Consider the following 19,039-nt stretch of genomic DNA (forward strand, 5'->3'; position numbering starts at 1 on the left):
CCCCTCTCTTTCTCTCTCCACTGTGCTCTGGCCCGAGTCTCTTTTTTGTGATTGAAAGTTAGCTAGCGGTGAGAGAGAGCAGGCTTGGCCCCTTTGTTCGGGCCGCAGGACTCAGGCTGTGAGCTTCAGCCGCAGGGTATTTGCATAATCCCTCACTGATTTACAACTGACTGGCCCTCCAAACACACTCTCAGCCCCAGCAGTGTAGAATATTCACAGTTAATCTGCTGTTTATTGTTGCAATCTGTCCTCATTAGGCCCAACTGACCTCTCCATTAGATCAGATTGAATGGATCGCCACTGAAAGGGCTCACCAGGAAATGCTTCCAATTATCATTCCAAATGCCTTGTTTTGAAAATAAACTTCACTGACAGACACGACTAAAGCCCTCTTAGCTCCTGAGCTGCCTGCGCTGAAAACAAATTAGTGTAGGATTTACTTTGAAACAATTTTCGTTCAGAAATTCTAGTCAGTTTCACAAATAATTGCAGAGAAACGGCAAGGAGCATATTAAACATGCAATTTTGAAGTAGAAAGACTGAAGTAGTATTTTCTTGTAAAATGTACTCCAGTAATCATTGTAGATGTGTCATTACAGTCATTTAAATGTATTAATTCCCAGATTTGATACCGGACACCAGAAATCTCTATAAAAATGTTTCAAAATCTTAGTAATAATTAAAGAACAAAAAGTCATGGTGATTCACTGGTTAAAATGCGTGGGAACCTTAAGTGCTTAACTCAGTTAAATACATACTTTCAGGCTGCAATTATACACTCACAAAAGCTATTTTCTTGTTTTTTTTATGAAACCATCCAAAAAATTACTAATATGATGATATATGAAAATATGATGTGTGTATCATGAGGAATTGCTTGAATATATTTTTCTTAACGCAACCACTATAATATTGCAGTTATCGTGTTATATTTTATATCCTTGTTCATTTACTTATGTTGAACAAGTTCCAGTTTAATTAGATTTTGCGAAATTATATTATTTAAATAAAAAGATATAAATATAAATCATGAATATATTAAACAATAATAATAATAGACATATAATTTAAAATAATTATATATTTAAATAATATAATTTAATAATTACATCACACATAACCTTATAAATAATTTAAAGTAATGGAATTTAAATAGTATCCTATGAAAATATTTTACGATCTTTGTTTTGTTTTAGGGGTCGTGTGTGTTTGTGTTCTTGTCCAAATGCTTGTCAATGAAGTACATCACGTCCTGAAGTGTGGAGTGACGGTGTGTGTTGCAGTCTGACCAGCGCTTATTTAACTGTGTGATTTACGCACTCACTACCCGCGTCTGAGAGGCAGGCCACTGCGCCCTATCTAAATGTTTAACAAGAGAATCACACTAGTGCAAGGGGCTGTAAATCAAACCTGCAGCTCCTGTACAACCACCCTCACTATCAGACCCCACCAACCTGGAAGAGACTCGTCTGGCTCATGGTTAAATGCTCTGGAGATCTTTGTGGAGGCTAAAGCTGCTGCCAGCCGTATGTTAATGTTGATAGTGGTTTCTCATAGCATAACTCACATCTGCAGTTAACCGTGAATCATTAACTAGTTGAACACTCATCAATAATTGATTGAGAAATGCGTTAAGTTCCAAAACCTGGGGCAGCAATACAAAATAGAAGTTTTTGTTTGCATAATAAATATACACAAGACATGCAAATATATTATGTATATATAAATACACACACATGCAGTATATATTTGGAAAATATTTGTATGAATGTATGCGTATATATATCTATCTATATACACACACACACACACACACACACACACATATATATATATATATATATATATATATATATATATATATACGCACAAACAAACACACACACACCCCAAACGTATTTAACATCCCTCTTTTTATTTGTATTATTTTTATACTTTTTTATTATTATATTTAAATGATATTTCTAGTATTTATATTAATGTATTTAATATTGAGATGTACTATTGTTTATTTACTTTTTATTTAAATAATAGAATTTGGCAAAATCGAATTAACCTTTTACTTATTTTAAACCAGTTCCAATTTAAATAAAAGTAAAAAGAAAGATAATAATGGAAAATGTTATTAACATTCAGATATTATTAAAATATAACACAATAACTGCATATTATAGGGGTTATAGTATTCTTTATGTTTTTAATTACCTAATAAAGTAAATAGTGTGTATTAAAAGAGGCTAATAGCAAAAGTTCATCCAGACATGTTTAACTTGGGGTCTGTTCTTGTTATAGAAGTCTCAAATAGCTTCTTTTTTTTTAATGATGTAATGAAGTGTGTTTGAGTTTGGACACTTATCACATCACAGATGCTTGGCGATTGGAGCGGTGCTGCACGGTGCCGTGGGGTTTTATACGGCGGTGGGTGGGCAGGCCTGTGTGCTCAGACATTGACTAATCCTGTCAGTCATCACTTCCCTACCTGGGTCAAGCACTGCTCTCTCCTATTTAACCTCGCGGACAGGCCTCCTCCATCAGTGGCGGGGGAGGGCCGGATGGCCTCATTTAGATGCTAATGTATTCTAAAGACTCATTAAGACACAAGTGTATTTGATCAATGAGTGACTGGCTGTGAGTTACCCATTTAGAGGGAAATGCTGAACCTAAACTAATCTGGTCTGCAGAAAGGTGATTCAGTGGATCTTGGATCCTCTGTTTGAATGGATTGATAACACAAGGTTTTATTGTGCAGTTTTAGGGGTGACTCAAATGAAAGAATGTCTGGCTTATATTTCAAACCAAAATTAAAAGAATGAAAGAAAATCTATTTTGCAATAATACATTTAATTAAGTACAAATGTCATCCAGTTTTCCACACACACACATTAAAAAGTTATCAGTTTAAAAATAAATCTGGAAATTTCTTTATGGAAAATTGATTTTATATATATATATATATATGTATGTGTATATATATATATATATATATATATATATATATATATATATATATATATATATATATATATATATATATATATATATATATATATATATAATTCTTTTTCTTTTTTTGCATGATAAATTGGCTTCACTTCTGAAATCTTGTAAAATAATTTAGCTAATTTTATTTCTTTTTATTTTGGAGTGAAACATGACCTGCACATTTCTTTCAAAGATTCACCCGTGGATGCTTTATGTTATAAACACTGCTAATGTGAAGATGCACCATTCTGTTGTCATTCTTATCATTATTATTGATTTTTGTTTTATGCCACTAGTCCTACTGCAATGATCCCGACCTGGTCCTAGAACTGAAGAACCTGATAGTTATATTTGCAGACACTTTACAGGTATTCTCCAACTATGTTTTGTTTAAAGCATATCTATTGATTTCACTTGAATTACACTTTGTTTTTTTATTAATATTTATATCAAACAGTGTCAAGATATTTATAAACTTGAGCTATAATTTCTGCTGCTTACTCACTGAACACTTACATCTCTTGAGCACTTGACAATAAAACGTGGAACACACAACACTATCATCCATTTATTTATTTAAAACATACTTATTTACATTTCAGATTTGCACATAACATACCTGCACATACATGTCTATTTTGTATATTTGTATATTATTCTTTGTATTATCTGTCTTGTTACTGTCATTCTGTTGCACTGCGGAGCTTCTGTCACTAAAACAAATTCCTCGTATGTGTAAGCATACCTGGCAATAAGGCTCATTCTGATTCTGTAATTGCCTTTGTTTTGTAGGGTTATGGCTTCCCTGTCAACAGACTTTTTGACCTTTTGTTTGAGGTTCGAGATCAGTACAACGAAACATTGCTCAAAAAATGGGCCCTGGTTTTCAGGTGAGCTGAACTACAACTGCATTGTTTTCGGTGTTAGTGAATTGATATGGGTGATTCTGTGTTATACATTGACATCTATGTTTCCTCTGCTGAAACAGGGATATTTTTGAGCAGGACAACTATAGCCCCATTCCAGTGGAAAATGAAGAGGAGTATATGGCTGTGGTCAGTCGCTTCCCCTTCCATGATGCAGAGATAGAAAAGGTTGGAATAATTAAGATTTTTATGTTTTTGTTATTTTTCTGTATTTTTTCTGTATTGGTTTTGAAAGAAAGTCTCTTTAAACAAACCGAATTCTGTTTTAATATATTTTAAAATGTCATTTATTTCTGTGATGGCAGTGCTGAATTTTCAACAGCCAATAATCCAGTAATTCAGAAATCAAACTATTATGCTGATGGATATTCTATATGGACATTTCGACTTTATTCTCGTGGTTTCGACTTTCTTCTCGAAATATTTCGACTTTGGTCTCGTGGTGTTTCGACTTTATTCTTTTAATATTTTGACTTTATTCTCGTAATATTTTGACTTTATTCTTGTGGTGTTTCGACTTTCTTCTCGAAATATTTCGACTTTGTTCTCGTGGTGTTTCGACTTTATTCTTTTGATATTTTGACTTTATTCTCGTAATATTTTGACTTTATTCTCGTGGTGTTTCGACTTTGTTCTCGTGGTGTTTCGACTTTATTCTTTTGATATTTTGACTTTATTCTCGTAATATTTTGACTTTATTCTCGTGGTGTTTCGACTTTGTTCTCGTGGTGTTTCGACTTTATTCTTTTGATATTTTGACTTTATTCTCGTAATATTTTGACTTTATTCTCGTAATATTTTGACTTTATTCTCGTGGTGTTTCGACTTTGTTCTCGTGGTGTTTCGACTTTATTCTTTTGATATTTTGACTTTATTCTCGTAATATTTTGACTTTATTCTTGTGGTGTTTCGACTTTGTTCTCGTGGTGTTTCGACTTTATTCTTTTGATATTTTGACTTTATTCTCGTAATATTTTGACTTTATTCTCGTGGTGTTTCGACTTTGTTCTCGTGGTGTTTCGACTTTATTCTTTTGATATTTTGACTTTATTCTCGTAATATTTTGACTTTATTCTCGTGGTGTTTCGACTGTTCTCGTGGTGTTTCGACTTTATTCTTTTGATATTTTGACTTTATTCTCGTAATTTTTTGACTTTATTCTCGTGGTGTTTCGACTTTGTTCTCGTGGTGTTTCGACTTTATTCTTTTAATATTTTGACTTTATTCTCGTAATATTTTTGACTTTATTCTCGTGGTGTTTCGACTTTATTTTCGTAATATTTTTACTTTATTCTCGTAATATTTTGATTTTATTCTCGTGGTGTTTCGACTTTATTCTCGTGGTGTTTCGACTTTATTCGCGTGGTGTTTCGACTTTATTCTTTTGATATTTTGACTTTATTCTCGTAATATTTTGACTTTATTCTCGTAATATTTTGACTTTATTCTCGTGGTGTTTCGACTTTGTTCTCGTGGTGTTTCGACTTTATTCTTTTGATATTTTGACTTTATTCTCGTAATATTTTGACTTTATTCTCGTGGTGTTTCGACTTTGTTCTCGTGGTGTTTCGACTTTATTCTTTTGATATTTTGACTTTATTCTCGTAATATTTTGACTTTATTCTCGTGGTGTTTCGACTTTGTTCTCGTGGTGTTTCGACTTTATTCTTTTAATATTTTGACTTTATTCTCGTAATATTTTTGACTTTATTCTCGTGGTGTTTCGACTTTATTTTCGTAATATTTTTACTTTATTCTCGTAATATTTTGATTTTATTCTCGTGGTGTTTCGACTTTATTCTCGTGGTGTTTCGACTTTATTCTCGTGGTGTTTCGACTTTATTCTCGTGGTGTTTCGACTTTATTCGCGTGGTGTTTCGACTTTATTTTCGTAATATTTTTACTTTATTCTCGTAATATTTTGACTATTCTCGTGGTGTTTCGACTTTATTCTCGTAATATTTTTGACTTTATTCTCGAGGTGTTTCGACTTTATTTTCGTAATATTTTTACTTTATTCTCGTAATATTTTGACTTTATTCTCGTGGTGTTTCGACTTTATTCTCGTAATATTTTTACTTTATTCTCGTAATATTTTGACTTTATTCTCGTGGTGTTTCGACTTTATTCTCGTAATATTTTGACTTTATTCTCGTGGTGTTTCGACTTTATTCTCGTGGTGTTTCGACTTTGTTCTCGTGGTGTTTCGACTTTATTCTTTTAATATTTTGACTTTATTCTCGTAATATTTTGACTTTATTCTCGTGGTGTTTCGACATTATTTTTGTAATATTTTTACTTTATTCTCGTAATATTTTGACTTTATTCTCGTGGTGTTTCGACTTTATTCTCGTGGTGTTTCGACTTTATTCTCGTGGTGTTTTGACTTTATTCTCGTAATATTTTGACTTTATTCTCGTGGTGTTTCGACTTTATTTTCGTAATATTTTGACTTTATTCTCGTGGTGTTTCGACTTTGTTCTCGTGGTGTTTCGACTTTATTCTTTTAATATTTTGACTTTATTCTCGTAATATTTTGACTTTATTCTCGTGTTTCGACTTTATTTTCGTAATATTTTTACTTTATTCTCGTAATATTTTGACTTTATTCTCGTGGTGTTTCGACTTTATTCTCGTGGTGTTTCGACTATTCTCGTGGTGTTTCGACTTTATTTTCGTAATATTTTGACTATTTTCGTAATATTTTGACTTTATTCTCGTGGTATTTCGACTTTATTCTCGTAATATTTTGACTTTATTCTCAAAGCATTTTGACTTTATTCTCGTGTTATTTCAACTTTATTCTTGTAGTATTTCGACTTTGTTCTCAATAGTTTGACTTTATTCTCGTGTTATTTAGACTTTGTTCTTGTAGTATTTCGACTTTGTTCTCAATAGTTTGACTATTCTCATGGTGTTTTGACTTTATTCTCGTAATATTTTGACTTTATTCTTGTAATTTCGACTTTCTTCTCGAAATGTTATGACTTTGATCTCGTGGTCTTGGATATTTTTTTTTGACGTGGCACTAAAACGCTGTCTTACTCTTGAATCTAAAATTTTATTTAGTTTAATTTTTAATTTTTCCATTATTTTAAGTTGGAATGGGCTTCGGGGCCTTGCTGTATTCGTTCAGCAGTTTTAATTAAATTTTATTTTATTTTATTTTATTATCTGTTTCGCATACCTTGTCAGTGTCGTGCACTTGCTTAGCCCTTTGTTGCTCTTATTCTTTTTCTATTCTGTCTGTTTTCTTGTAATTTTTTATATAATAAAAAAAATAACTTGCTACGTGTACTGCTTTAAGCTAACTGAGACTTGTTATAGCATTTGCATATTATTGCTCTTTTGTTGATTTTGATTGCTTAAGTCACTTTGGATAAAGGAGTCAGCTAAATGACTAAATTATTATTCTGAAAGATTCTTTCCAAGAAAGCCATTTTGGCCAATTATTTGGGATAATTTGTCTCGAGTCTCATATACACACATATATATATATATATATATATATATATATATATATATATATATATATATATATATATATATATATATATATATATATATATATATATATATACTTGTGAATCACCAGTGTGATTCACAAGTAAACACAAAAGAAAGTGTTAGTATTTCTTGGAAAATGGGTTGTGAATATCTGTTCTTGTTGTCTGGACATGAATCACCTTTTATTGTCTTTCTTGTTTATTAATCAGCAACAATTTCCAAAGAAGCTGCCCATGTCTCAGTCAGTGCCTCAAATCTACTCTCAAGTGAAGGAGTTTATTTACGCCAGCTTGAAGTTCTCCGAGTCACTCCATCGCAGGTGAGCAGAATCCACAACACCCATGAATCTACAGACAGCAGACATTCAGCAATTTTCAGTCTCATTCATCCAGTGTTCTTATTCTTGTTCAGAACAAAATGCAAATATTAATCGAAAATCAACTTTGGATGTAGAATCTTTTTAGCAAAACAACCAAAAAGAAGACATCTAGAAACAGAATTTGACTTGTGAAGCTGTTATCGTGACATGACCTTCTCCATGGGAAGCCCTCATTTACGGTTTTGAACTGTCTTTAAAACCACCAGAGGGTTAGAAGTGCACATAGCTGGAGGATTTTACCTCTCACGGTCCCTCCGAGGCGAGTAGCCACTGCTCAGCAGCAGAGATTAATGGTTGAGCAGTGGATCACCAATGCTGATATTTATCGGCCTATTTTTGGCATTTTTTTTAAATACTGTAGCAGCTGCTACTTTTCTCTCTTTGTCCAACAAGTGTCAAAAGAAAGGCTTTTTTATTTTGGCAACGCTGAGAACGCCAGCACCTGAACTCTCATTCTCCATTTTATTTAGTTTATTGTCTTTATTTAACTGTTTACTGTCTTATAAATTATAAGACTGAACTGTTAAACAAAGAAAGTAAATGAAATTTGAAAAAAATATTATTGCGTTTACTTTTATATTAATAATAATACAAAGGTAAGCGCTATAATACTTTCTCATATGCTGTCAGCATTCAACAAAAATAAAAAGGTGTTGAATATCTCAGAAATATTTAATGCCACATACTTTGCAAACTTTTAGAATCCAACTTTTAGATCCTCTGAAGTACTGTCATATTCAGGGTTTACTGTATGTAAAATGAGAGAAAATATAATTTGCTGTACTTGCTAGATTTTAAGTTCAAATCATTTTTGCCTTTTTCAAATTATTTTGACTTTAGTATATATTATGTAAAATAAACGTAAATTTCAATGCAACATTTTATTTTCTATCTTTAAATTGAATAGTCATATATTTTAACTAATTTTTTTTTAGAAAAAACTGATCCGGAACTTAATAGGTAGCCAGTGCAGAGACTGTAAAATTGGGGTAACATGATCATATTTTCTTGACCTGGTAAGGACTAGCCGCTGCATTTTGGACTACCTGTAGCTTGTTTATTGAAGTTGCAGGACAACCAGCTAGCAGTGCATTACAATAGTCCAGTCTAGAGGTCATGAATGCATAAGCTAGCTTTTCTCCATCAGAAACAGGTAGCATGTTTTGAAGCTTGGCACTCCATACTTTACTGGTGATAATTGAGATGATTCACCGTTTAAATAAGCAAAGTGGTAGCGATCGGACAGGTAGGATCTAAACCATCTTAAAGCCTGCCCTTGAATAACCGTATAGTTTTGTAATCAATCTATGAGTATGTCATGATCTAAAGTGTCGAACGCAGCACTAAGATTAAGTCAAACTAGCAATGAGATGCAGCCTTGGTCTGACGCAAGAAGAAAGTAATTTGTAATTTTACAAATTGCAGTTTCTGTGCTATGGTGGGGCTTGATACCTGACTGAAATTCTTCATAGAAATAATTTTTTTGCAAGAAGGAGCACAATTGAGCAGACACAACTTTTTCTAAAATGTTAGACATAAACGGAAGATTTGAAATGGGTCTGTAATTTGCCAGTTCATTAGGATCTAGTTGTGGTTTCTTAATAAGAGGCTTAATAACCGCCAGCTTGGATGGTTTTGGGACGTGACCTAAATATAACGATGAGTTAATAATATTGAGAAGCAGTTCTGCTACATGTAACAACTCTTTCAGTAGTTAATTACAGTTATTTGCAATTGTAATTAAGAAAGAGAATGATTTTATCTTAAGCTATTCTCTTCTCTGTCTCCAAACACGTAACTGGCTCTTTATGACAATACTATTAACTGCTGGTCTAATATCACTGGGGAGAGTAGCACTGCTCCAAGATCATAAGGATGACGGTAATCCTGCTCTTTCTGAAGCCAATCTGGGGCAACTTTTAAATGAGTAACCCAGTAATAGGCGAAAATCTGGAAGGGCCGAACCCCCCTCATGTTTGGGTTTACAAAGATGAACTTTTTTGATTCTGTAACTCTTATAATTCCATAGAAAGGGAAGAATAATCGAATCTAGTTTTTAAAGAAGGACTTGGGTATATTCATTTATTTTTAAATGATTTTTAATTTAGATATTAAACATTTGCAGCATGTTATTTACTTTATTTAAATTGAAAAATGTGTTATAAATTTTTTCACATGATTTCTAGTTTGAAAATCAATTCGGAAATCAGTCTGTTAATGAATATTCTGACAGATTTTTTCCAAGAAAGCCATTTTGGCGAATTAATTGAACAAATTAGTGCCTCGTATGATGTCAAAATAGTCCCAGAATGAATATATTTACCAAATGTGTTAGTGTTTAGTGGAAACTGGGTTATAAATATGTAAAATAAATATAAATTTCACTGTTGCATGTGTTACTTATCACCTTTTAAAGCTGCAGCCGTAACTTTTGGTGCTCTAGCAGTTAATAAACAGAACTGCATGTGTCTTGTGGAAGAACATTGTAGCCGGAGCTACTTCTCTCTGTTTATGTCTATGACGGATCACGCAGGTACTGGGCTACTCTGTAGTGGTTCCACCAGTACCAGTATGAAATAGTCCGAACTTATTATAAGTGTAACGTAATGATTCAGGATAAGCCAAAAACACTGTTTGGAAAATGGATTAATGATGCACTCGCTTATATAAATTTTGAACACAAAAAAGTTACGAACGGCAGTCTTAAAAGGAATGGTGTGATATATATCGGCTTTATATAGGTCATCAAAAATGCATATCAGTGGACTTTCATCTTATTGTCCCTTTTTCACCAAAGTGGTGCAGTGGCTGAACCGACGCTTGCCCAGGCATTAGCACAGAATACCAGCCAAACGGTTTTTGGCTTTGAGCAGTGAGAAGAGTGTGAGGAGACCCACATGAGGCTGTCAGAGCACTTATGGGTTGATCTAACACAGTCTTTTCCCCTCCTGTCCCTCCACTAATCAATGCAAATGACTGCAGATTTCACACTCCTCTCTAATGGTTTCTTTGTTATTTAAGCAAGCGATAATGAGCGACCTCTGCACCTCTTCATGGAGTGTTTTCTACCTGATCACTCCCTCCTAATCAACACCTCACACTGAGACACACAGTCCCCAACCGCAAAATCAACACCAACCAGCAGTGTCCTGTAAACACTCACACCTTACAAGCGTGCTGGGCAGCAGTAGGGCTAGTTGTGGACCCGGTCAGTACTAATGAGTGCAGACAGCAAGCATACTGTGCTTGGTTAAAGAGAGGGAAAAAATGGAAATTCTGTCACCATTTTTATACTCGCCAAGTGTTTTTGTGCGTACAATGAAAGTCAATGGGGCTCAAATGTTGTTTTGACCGTGGCATTCTTTAAAATTATTTTGCATTCTGCAGAAGAAAAATCATTTTTGGGCATAATCTACAAAAGTAGAGATGTGAATAAATTTCTTAGTGGCGTAGTTGTTTTCAAAGCAATGTAGCTTTCTGCTAACAAGCTAATTTTTCTGGCAAATAGCAGTGTAGCATGTCAACTGCCATAATGCTATGCTGTATTTGAATTTTCTCTCTCCTGCTCAAGTAGTGTCATTTTAGGTGTCTACTTGACAAATAAATAAATAAATATACATAAAACATTGTTCTAAATTTAAAAGATGCATGTCTGAAGAAAGAGCAAAAAATGTTATGGTTGACTTAAAGGGGTCATATATGATGCTTTTTTTAAAGATCATTATTTTGTGTATTTGGTGTAACAGAATGTTGACATGCTTTAATGTTAAAAAAAACATTATTTTTCAAATACTGTGCATTATTGTAGTTTCTCTATGCCCTGCCTTTCTCAAATGCGTCGTCTGCTCAGCACAGTCTGCTCTGATTGGCCAACTGGCACAGTGCATTGTGATTGGCCGAACACCGCAAGCACTCGTCGGAAATGTAACACCCCTTTCCATAATCGTGAGCTTCATCTTTCAAAATAAATGTAAAGACAGTTAATAATGTCCTTAGTTTTACCATCAGTTCAAGCCCGAAAGGGGAACTGAGTCACAGGACAGACACAGTGAGGATGCTTGTATATATTTACAGTACACAAGCCGTGATTAAGGCAGCTGACTCCACTGTGATGTGACCCTGTCTCTCTCTCTCTCTCTCTCTCTCTCTCTCTCTCTCTCTCTCTCTCTCTCTCTCTCTCTCTCTCTCTCTCTCTCTCTCTCTCTCTCTCTCTCTCACTCTCACACACACACACACACACACACACTCTTAAACTAATAACAAAACATACTTACAGTCACAGATTCAGAAGCGCCAGATTGTCATAGCAAAGTCAGAATTACCTCCTCTTCTGAAACTGTCATCCATAAAATGCATTGCTGTTCTGTTGCAAGTAATCTTAATGATTCCTAAATGCATCTACTTTCGGAAGGCCAAATAAAGTGCTTTTGATTTCGACTAGAAACACACATGGCTTCATCAACACTACTGCGGTTACTGAAACCACGCCTTCTTTCTTTGCGTGAACATTTGGGCGGCATTATGCAAATATTTCCACATCGTGACATAGACATGTGGGGGCGTGTTTGAATGAGCCGTATTAGGGGGGCGTGGCAGAGTCTTAACTTTGATAAAGAATATCTCTTTAGACTTTATAATATTCTCTTTAGACTTTAGTCTTTGCAACCTCAGGGATCTTATCTATGCACAATCAGCTTGCAACACTCCAAAGAGAAAGGAAAACTTGAAATCGCATTATATGACCCCTTTAAAAGCTAGCATAGCATAGGAATAGTATAGCATAGGAAATTGGTGACCTGATACCACATATCTTTAATAAACTGAAATATAGTATAGTGAAGTATAGTAATTTTAAAATTTAAAAGGTACATATCAGTCGCCGCCGATAGCCTTGGGCACCATGCCGACATACAGCGCCGTTGCGCAACAGGCATCCTGAGTTCGAAACCCGACTCAAGGACCTTTCCCGGTCCCACCCCCTATCTCTCTCCCATTTCACATCCTGTCAATTCTGATCTGTCCTACTGAAATAAATTGAAATTTTTGGTGAAAAATGCCAGAAAAGGCAAATTTCATGTCCATTGATGACAGTAATTTTTTTCTAACAATTTCCTTTAGAAAAATCATATTTTATCCAAGGGAAACCATGTAATAATCTCACGCAAATCTTTTGCGCATCCTGTGTTTGTTTTCTTGAAATAGCCTGACCTATATTAATAACATAATAAATATATTAATAAAATATGACATTATCTGTATTAAATTTATTTTTAAAGTCTAAATAAGTGTTTTTAAAATTCAAATGTTCTTTAAAATAAAAAAAAGAAGCTTTTTACTAACTGAACAACTAATAAATGCTTCATCACCATGCATCAAGCATCATGATGATTTTTTTTTTCTTTTGTGGTGGACATTTTGGACACATTATTTTAAGTGTCCTTTTCTTGTCTTATTACTTTCTTGTCTTATTCTTGTATTTTATCTACAGTAAAACTAAAAATCAAGTCAGGAATCTTGGTGTGATTCTGCAGTCAGACCTTAGTTTCAGTAGTCATATCAAAGCAATAACTAAATCAGCAGACTATCATCTCAAAAACATTGCAAGAATTAGATGTTTTGTTTCCAGTCAAGGCTTGGAGACACTTGTTCATGCCTTTATCATCAGCAGGGTGGATTACTGTAATGGTCTCCTCACCGGCCTTCCCAAGAAGCCCATTAGACAGCTGCAGCTCATCCAGAACACTGCTGCCAGGATTCTGACAAGAACCAGAAAAACTGAGCATATCACACCAGTCCTCAGGTCCTTACACTGGCTTCCAGTTACATTTAGGATTGACTTTAAAGTACTCGTTTATAAATGACTAAATGTCCTTAAATTAAATTACCTAGGACCTTAATAACTAGGGCTGCCCTCGACTAAGGATTTTTCCGGTCGACTAGTAGTCGTTCATTTTAAGCATTAGTCGACTAATCCCACGTTTATTAATAAACCATTTAAATCATTATAATGAGCCTTTAATTGCCTACATAGCCTAATAAGCGCTCAAGCACACACATAAAGATTGCCACAGTGCACCGGCAGAAGTAATGATTATGAATGTGTCAGGGAAAAACAGTGAGGAGGCTGCATTAACATTTTAATAATTTTATAAACTAGTGCTTTCTTTGTTCTCGGTTTAAGAGATGAAGTCGGCAACATTGACTCATCTCCGCAGTAGAGGACGCGCCTTTATGCATGTTTCAGACGTATTACATAATCTGAGAATATTTGTTTTCCATTTGAAAGTAAACATTTCACTCTCTATAGAGATATTTTTAATGTCTGTAAAGCAAAGATATACACAGAGTTTCGTGCTCAAGTTCACAGAGACCTAGACGGCAGAAAGCGCATCCTGTTTGCTTTCATTATTTTTCAAAAGCATATTTTGCTGTTATTGTGAGTGCACACAAATAAACGTAGAATCTTTACAGATTTGAAAGATGTATTACTCTTATCTGTATGACCAAAAATGGAGTATTTTAAGAGCAAGTGAGCGGACCGGCGCCTCCATCTGTTTTCCAGTGAGCGCTATTGTTCAGCTTCCACACGCCACACAGACACTTGAACAGAGCACATTTCTCTAGGTTAACATTAGATTGAGTGGTCATGTAAAGTTGCTAATATCAGATGATAAGCCATATTTGAGATTGATGAATGATAGGTAAGCGTTTGGATGTCCTGCCTGATGTACTGTATTACCGCCATTAATGATCTGTCCACCACAAACTGCGTGACTTTACCTGTGTATTTTTTTTTTTTTTTTTTCCACTAATAAAATTTTGGAATCTTCTGGTCGACTAACGATTAGTCGACTATTAGGGGGCAGCCCTACTAAATACATGACAGATATGCTCACTAAATATAAACCAAGCAGACTACTCGGATCATTAGGATCAAGTCAGTTAGACATACCAAAGGTTCACTCAAAACAAGGGGAATCTGCTTTTAGCTATTATGCTCCCTGCAGTTGGAACCAGCTTCCAGAAGAGATCAGATGTGCTAAATCAGTAGCCATATTTAAATCTAGACTCAAAACCCATCTCTTTAGCTGTGCATTTACTGAATGAGCGCTGTGCTACACCCGAACTGATTGTTCTGTATTTTATGTATAATAATTTTTATTCCTAACTGTTTTAATTCATTTTAAATCATTTTTAAAAAATTCCTTGTTTTATTGTTGTGATTATGTTTTATGATTATTTTAATTCCTTTTATGAATTACCATTGTGCATGAAATGTGCTATATAAATAAACTTTGCCTTGCCTTGCCTTACAATAAAACCTATTGTCAAGGACTATAATAATTGACTGTCAATTATGTTGAGTTCACTGTTATGGTGTGCGATGATTTATTTTAATGATTGCCATTCAAATATATAATCAAATTTAGGTTCACCTGATCAAGAAAATAACATGTGGTTGTCCAGACAAAGCCTTTAAGAATAATTTAACCTTCTATGCGTCAGAAAACTGAGTATATATGTGCATGAGCTAACAATCCGTGCAAGGGTTAATAATGGGTCCTGTCGACTGTGTCTCCTAATTATATTATGAGACATAATTAAAAAGAATGTCTTTGTGCAAAGATTGATCATATTTCTCGGTTAACTTGTGTTTCAGCTCAACCGAGATTGACGACATGCTTCGCAAATCCACTAACCTGCTACTGACGAGGACGTTGAGCAGCTGCTTACAAAATCTCATCAAAAAAACACATATAGGATTAACCGAGGTAATGTTAATGTGACTAATTGCCCCATTCTGTTTGCGAAGCTCAGTTCGAAAATGACGTATGCCTTCCTTTCTATTATGTTTTTCAGCTAGTTCAAATTATCATCAACACCACCCATTTAGAGCACGCGTGTAAATACCTGGAGGATTTTATAACGAACATCACCAATGTTTCCCCGGAAACGGTTCATACCACAAGACTCTACGGGCTTTCCACCTTCAAGGTAAAAGTCATTCACAGACATGTTCTTTAATTGCACATTTCACTCGAGTGTATAACCGCCATGGGCTCACTGTGATCAAAGAGCAGCCGTCTGGAGTGGTTCCCTCAGAGTAAAGCTGTCATCGACAGCACAGAACAGGAGCCGCCTCAGGCTTCACAAACTCCATACAGAGCTTGTTTTGATGCTAATGTGTTAAATGCATCAAAACGGAGGTGTTATCGGGTGACCTCTTTTTAACATTAAACATGTAGCAGCATGTTTGCATTGCTCAAGTTTGTTTACAATGAATTGCATAAGTATTCACCCCCACCCCTTTCCTCGTTTTGTTTTTACAACGTGAAATTGCATTTAATAAGGATTTTTTTATCCGTTAAAGATCCACCACATGTTTACCAATTATTATAACTAGAAATTTTTTTTAATTGTAAAAGCTAGCATATATGACAGAGGTCAAAATTAAGGTGTCATCAGGTGACCTCTTTTCACTCATTAAACGCACAAAAGCATGTTAGCATTGCTCAAGTTTGATTACACTCCATTGCATAAGTATTAACCCTCACCTTTTTTTCGCGTTTTGTTGTTTTGCAGCTTGGAATTGCATTTGATAGATAATTATTAACCATTTGAGATCCACAAAATGTTTACCATTTGATATCTATGCAAATTATGTTTGATTGTTGCATGACGATTTAGTGTTTGCAACATTTATTGCTTCAGTTGGCAGTTGATTTCCAGTGCAACTAGGAATTTTCGACATTTCATTGCTTTTTTTTTTAATTTTGCATTTGATAGGAAATTTTTACCATTTAATATGAAAAATATACTTGCCATTTGATATGCATGTGAATATTTTTGATTGTAGTGTCAAAAGTAAAACAGATGTCTTTGTTTTAGTACTGTTTAAATGCATCTCTGGATTCAGTTGGCAATTGGTTGTACCAGTGTTTGTACACTTCTGGAGGAATTTTCCAAGAAGTGTATTCTTGAATTCTTGAATCTCAAATGCAATTTTCTTGGAATTGCATTTGAAAGGGAGCATTTCCTTTTTTTGAAAGTTAAACAAAAAAGCGTACATTTAATGGTTGCAACATTTATTGTTTCAATACTGTTTAAAATCATCTCATTTAGTAATTGGTTATATACTTCAGGAAAATTTTGAATGCATGGTTTCTATTTTTAGGATGCCAGACATGCAGCCGAAGGAGAAATATACACCAAACTCAACCAGAAGATTGATGAATTCATTCAGCTGGCTGATTATGAATGGGGCATGGCAGAGTCAGACGGCAGGGCCAGCGGCTACCTCATGGACCTCATTAACTTCCTGCGTAGCACCTTCCAGGTCTTCACACACCTTCCAGTAAGTTCCGTACCATCCTATTCATACGCAGTCTCACCATGAATTTGTGACCATTCTTCACCCGTGAGTTCATGTAATGTGTGTTATTGTATGTGTGCCTTCAATCAGTGTTGCATTTATAGGTGTTTAGATGGTCATACCTGGGCGGAAGTTGTTTCTAGTTTATGCCTCTCTTTTGACTTTCCACTGTTTGATATTAGGTGTAAATCAGTGCATAAGTGCACAGGAATGTCTTGTTTGGTGTTATAGGTGTCATTACACAAACATACGACGTCCGTTCCCAAAACCAATCAAATCTCTGTCTAGTCCTGCACATAATCAACACAGACAACTCCCAGCCCATCCATTCACTGAGAATGATACAGCTTGCTTGCGTTTCTCTTCAGCTGCCCTGTCCTCTTAAACAAATTAATTTAACCTCCAGTTTAAATTGGTTATGCTTTGGTTTCTCTACAATGTAACATCTTTCCTGTAAGTGAATGTATTCCTTGATTTATTTTCTGCCAGGCATGCTTGGTTTTTCTGATTTTCCTTTGTCTGTCCATTTATTATCGCTATACTTTCTTTCCCGGTCCGTGTTTTATTTTCTTGGGGTTTCCACTCAGAATAACAACAATGATCATGCTGCGATGTCGGTAAGTAGACCCTCTTCGAACCCTAGAGGAGGAAGAGAACAATTATAATAATAAAAAAAAAAAAAAAACACACATTAAAACTGCATGTTCATGTCAGCTCTGTGGACTTGCTGCCAGCCTTGTTTTGCTTTCCTTTTCACTTGCAATGCATAATGCAATCCAGATCGATTGGCATGCTGCCCCTGATTTGCTGCCCATTATTGTCTGACGCTGATACCAGTATCTGCAGAACACGTGTGCCATTCTTACTTGAGATTCACTAGCACTAGTCACCGCATTAAAGGGACAGTTCACCCAAAAATGAAAATTGTCAACTTATGTTGTTCCAAAAATCTTTATTTCTTTTTTCGGAACACAAAATAAATTATTTTGAGTATTTTTGCCCATTAAATGAATGTAAATGGGTCCAAAACCTCATTGACTTTGATTGTATGGACAAAACTTTTTTAAGGTGATCTTTCTTTTAAATGGTCTCAATAATGAGTGTCTCTCAATTCAGAATGTTGCTTTATGAATGCTGCATAATGACACATTCTAACCTACTACCCTATCAGGACAGCTAGATGTCATTATATGTCAAGTATACTCAAATGTTACATAATCTGTATGTTAGCACAGCTAACTCACTTCACACCAATTCATTTAATATATGCTGATTTAGTATAAACATAGGCCATAAAAATTGTATTTGTGGTTGAAAGAGATGAAAGCACAAGAAAGGGTTTTAGAACATAATAGCCATTCAGCTCACGTTTTAATGAGACGGGATGCATGGTTTTTTTAACACAGTGGGATGAGACAAATGGCTAGCCATTTTGTTAATCACTATTTCCAGTTCAGTTTTTATTTCCGGCGTTGTGATGGGTTCGGCCCAGTCAAATCCAGTGCACATCAGTTATTTTAGTATCATGGAGATACTATTATAGTTGTTATTAATATTTTGAAGTAGTTTTCATTTTTATATTTCCCGTTTCCATTTTAATTTAAGTTGAGGTTTTAGTAATTTAGTGTTTTTGCCATTTTTATTAGTTTTATAAGTCTTTTTCTGCCTATATAGTTTTTATTCATTTGGATTTTAGTTTTCGTTCTACATAAATGAAACTATTTGAAATATATATTATTCCAGTTAACATTCATTTATTTCAAGTAACTATTTTTTGTGTTTTTTTTTTTTTTTATTAAATATAATAACATGTGCCTCTTACCTGGTTAGGACTTATATTTGTGGTGCAACATTTGCATTTTTTGTGCAAAA

The 19,039-nt window shown here is 34.5% G+C and overlaps 1 protein-coding gene across 4 annotated transcripts in view; it reads left to right on the top strand.

Moving 5' to 3' along the window:
• The window catches only part of LOC306852399 (exocyst complex component 6-like), a 57,210-nt gene that overhangs the window by 24,043 nt on the left and 14,128 nt on the right, over positions 1–19,039 (top strand). For 2 of the 4 annotated variants that reach the window (XM_079389168.1, XM_079389169.1), the window contains exons 12-19: positions 3,279–3,350; positions 3,775–3,872; positions 3,971–4,076; positions 7,625–7,734; positions 15,455–15,566; positions 15,655–15,789; positions 16,970–17,149; positions 17,755–17,784. In XM_079389168.1, the coding sequence (XP_079245294.1) occupies positions 3,279–3,350; positions 3,775–3,872; positions 3,971–4,076; positions 7,625–7,734; positions 15,455–15,566; positions 15,655–15,789; positions 16,970–17,149; positions 17,755–17,784 (843 nt within the window). The remainder of the gene's footprint in view (positions 1–3,278; positions 3,351–3,774; positions 3,873–3,970; positions 4,077–7,624; positions 7,735–15,454; positions 15,567–15,654; positions 15,790–16,969; positions 17,150–17,754; positions 17,785–19,039) is intronic. The other 2 variants (XM_079389170.1, XM_079389171.1) reach the window with 1 other exon arrangement.

Source organism: Barbus barbus, assembly GCF_936440315.1.
Source record: "Barbus barbus genome assembly, chromosome: 32".
Taxonomy (NCBI): Eukaryota; Metazoa; Chordata; class Actinopteri; order Cypriniformes; family Cyprinidae; genus Barbus; species Barbus barbus.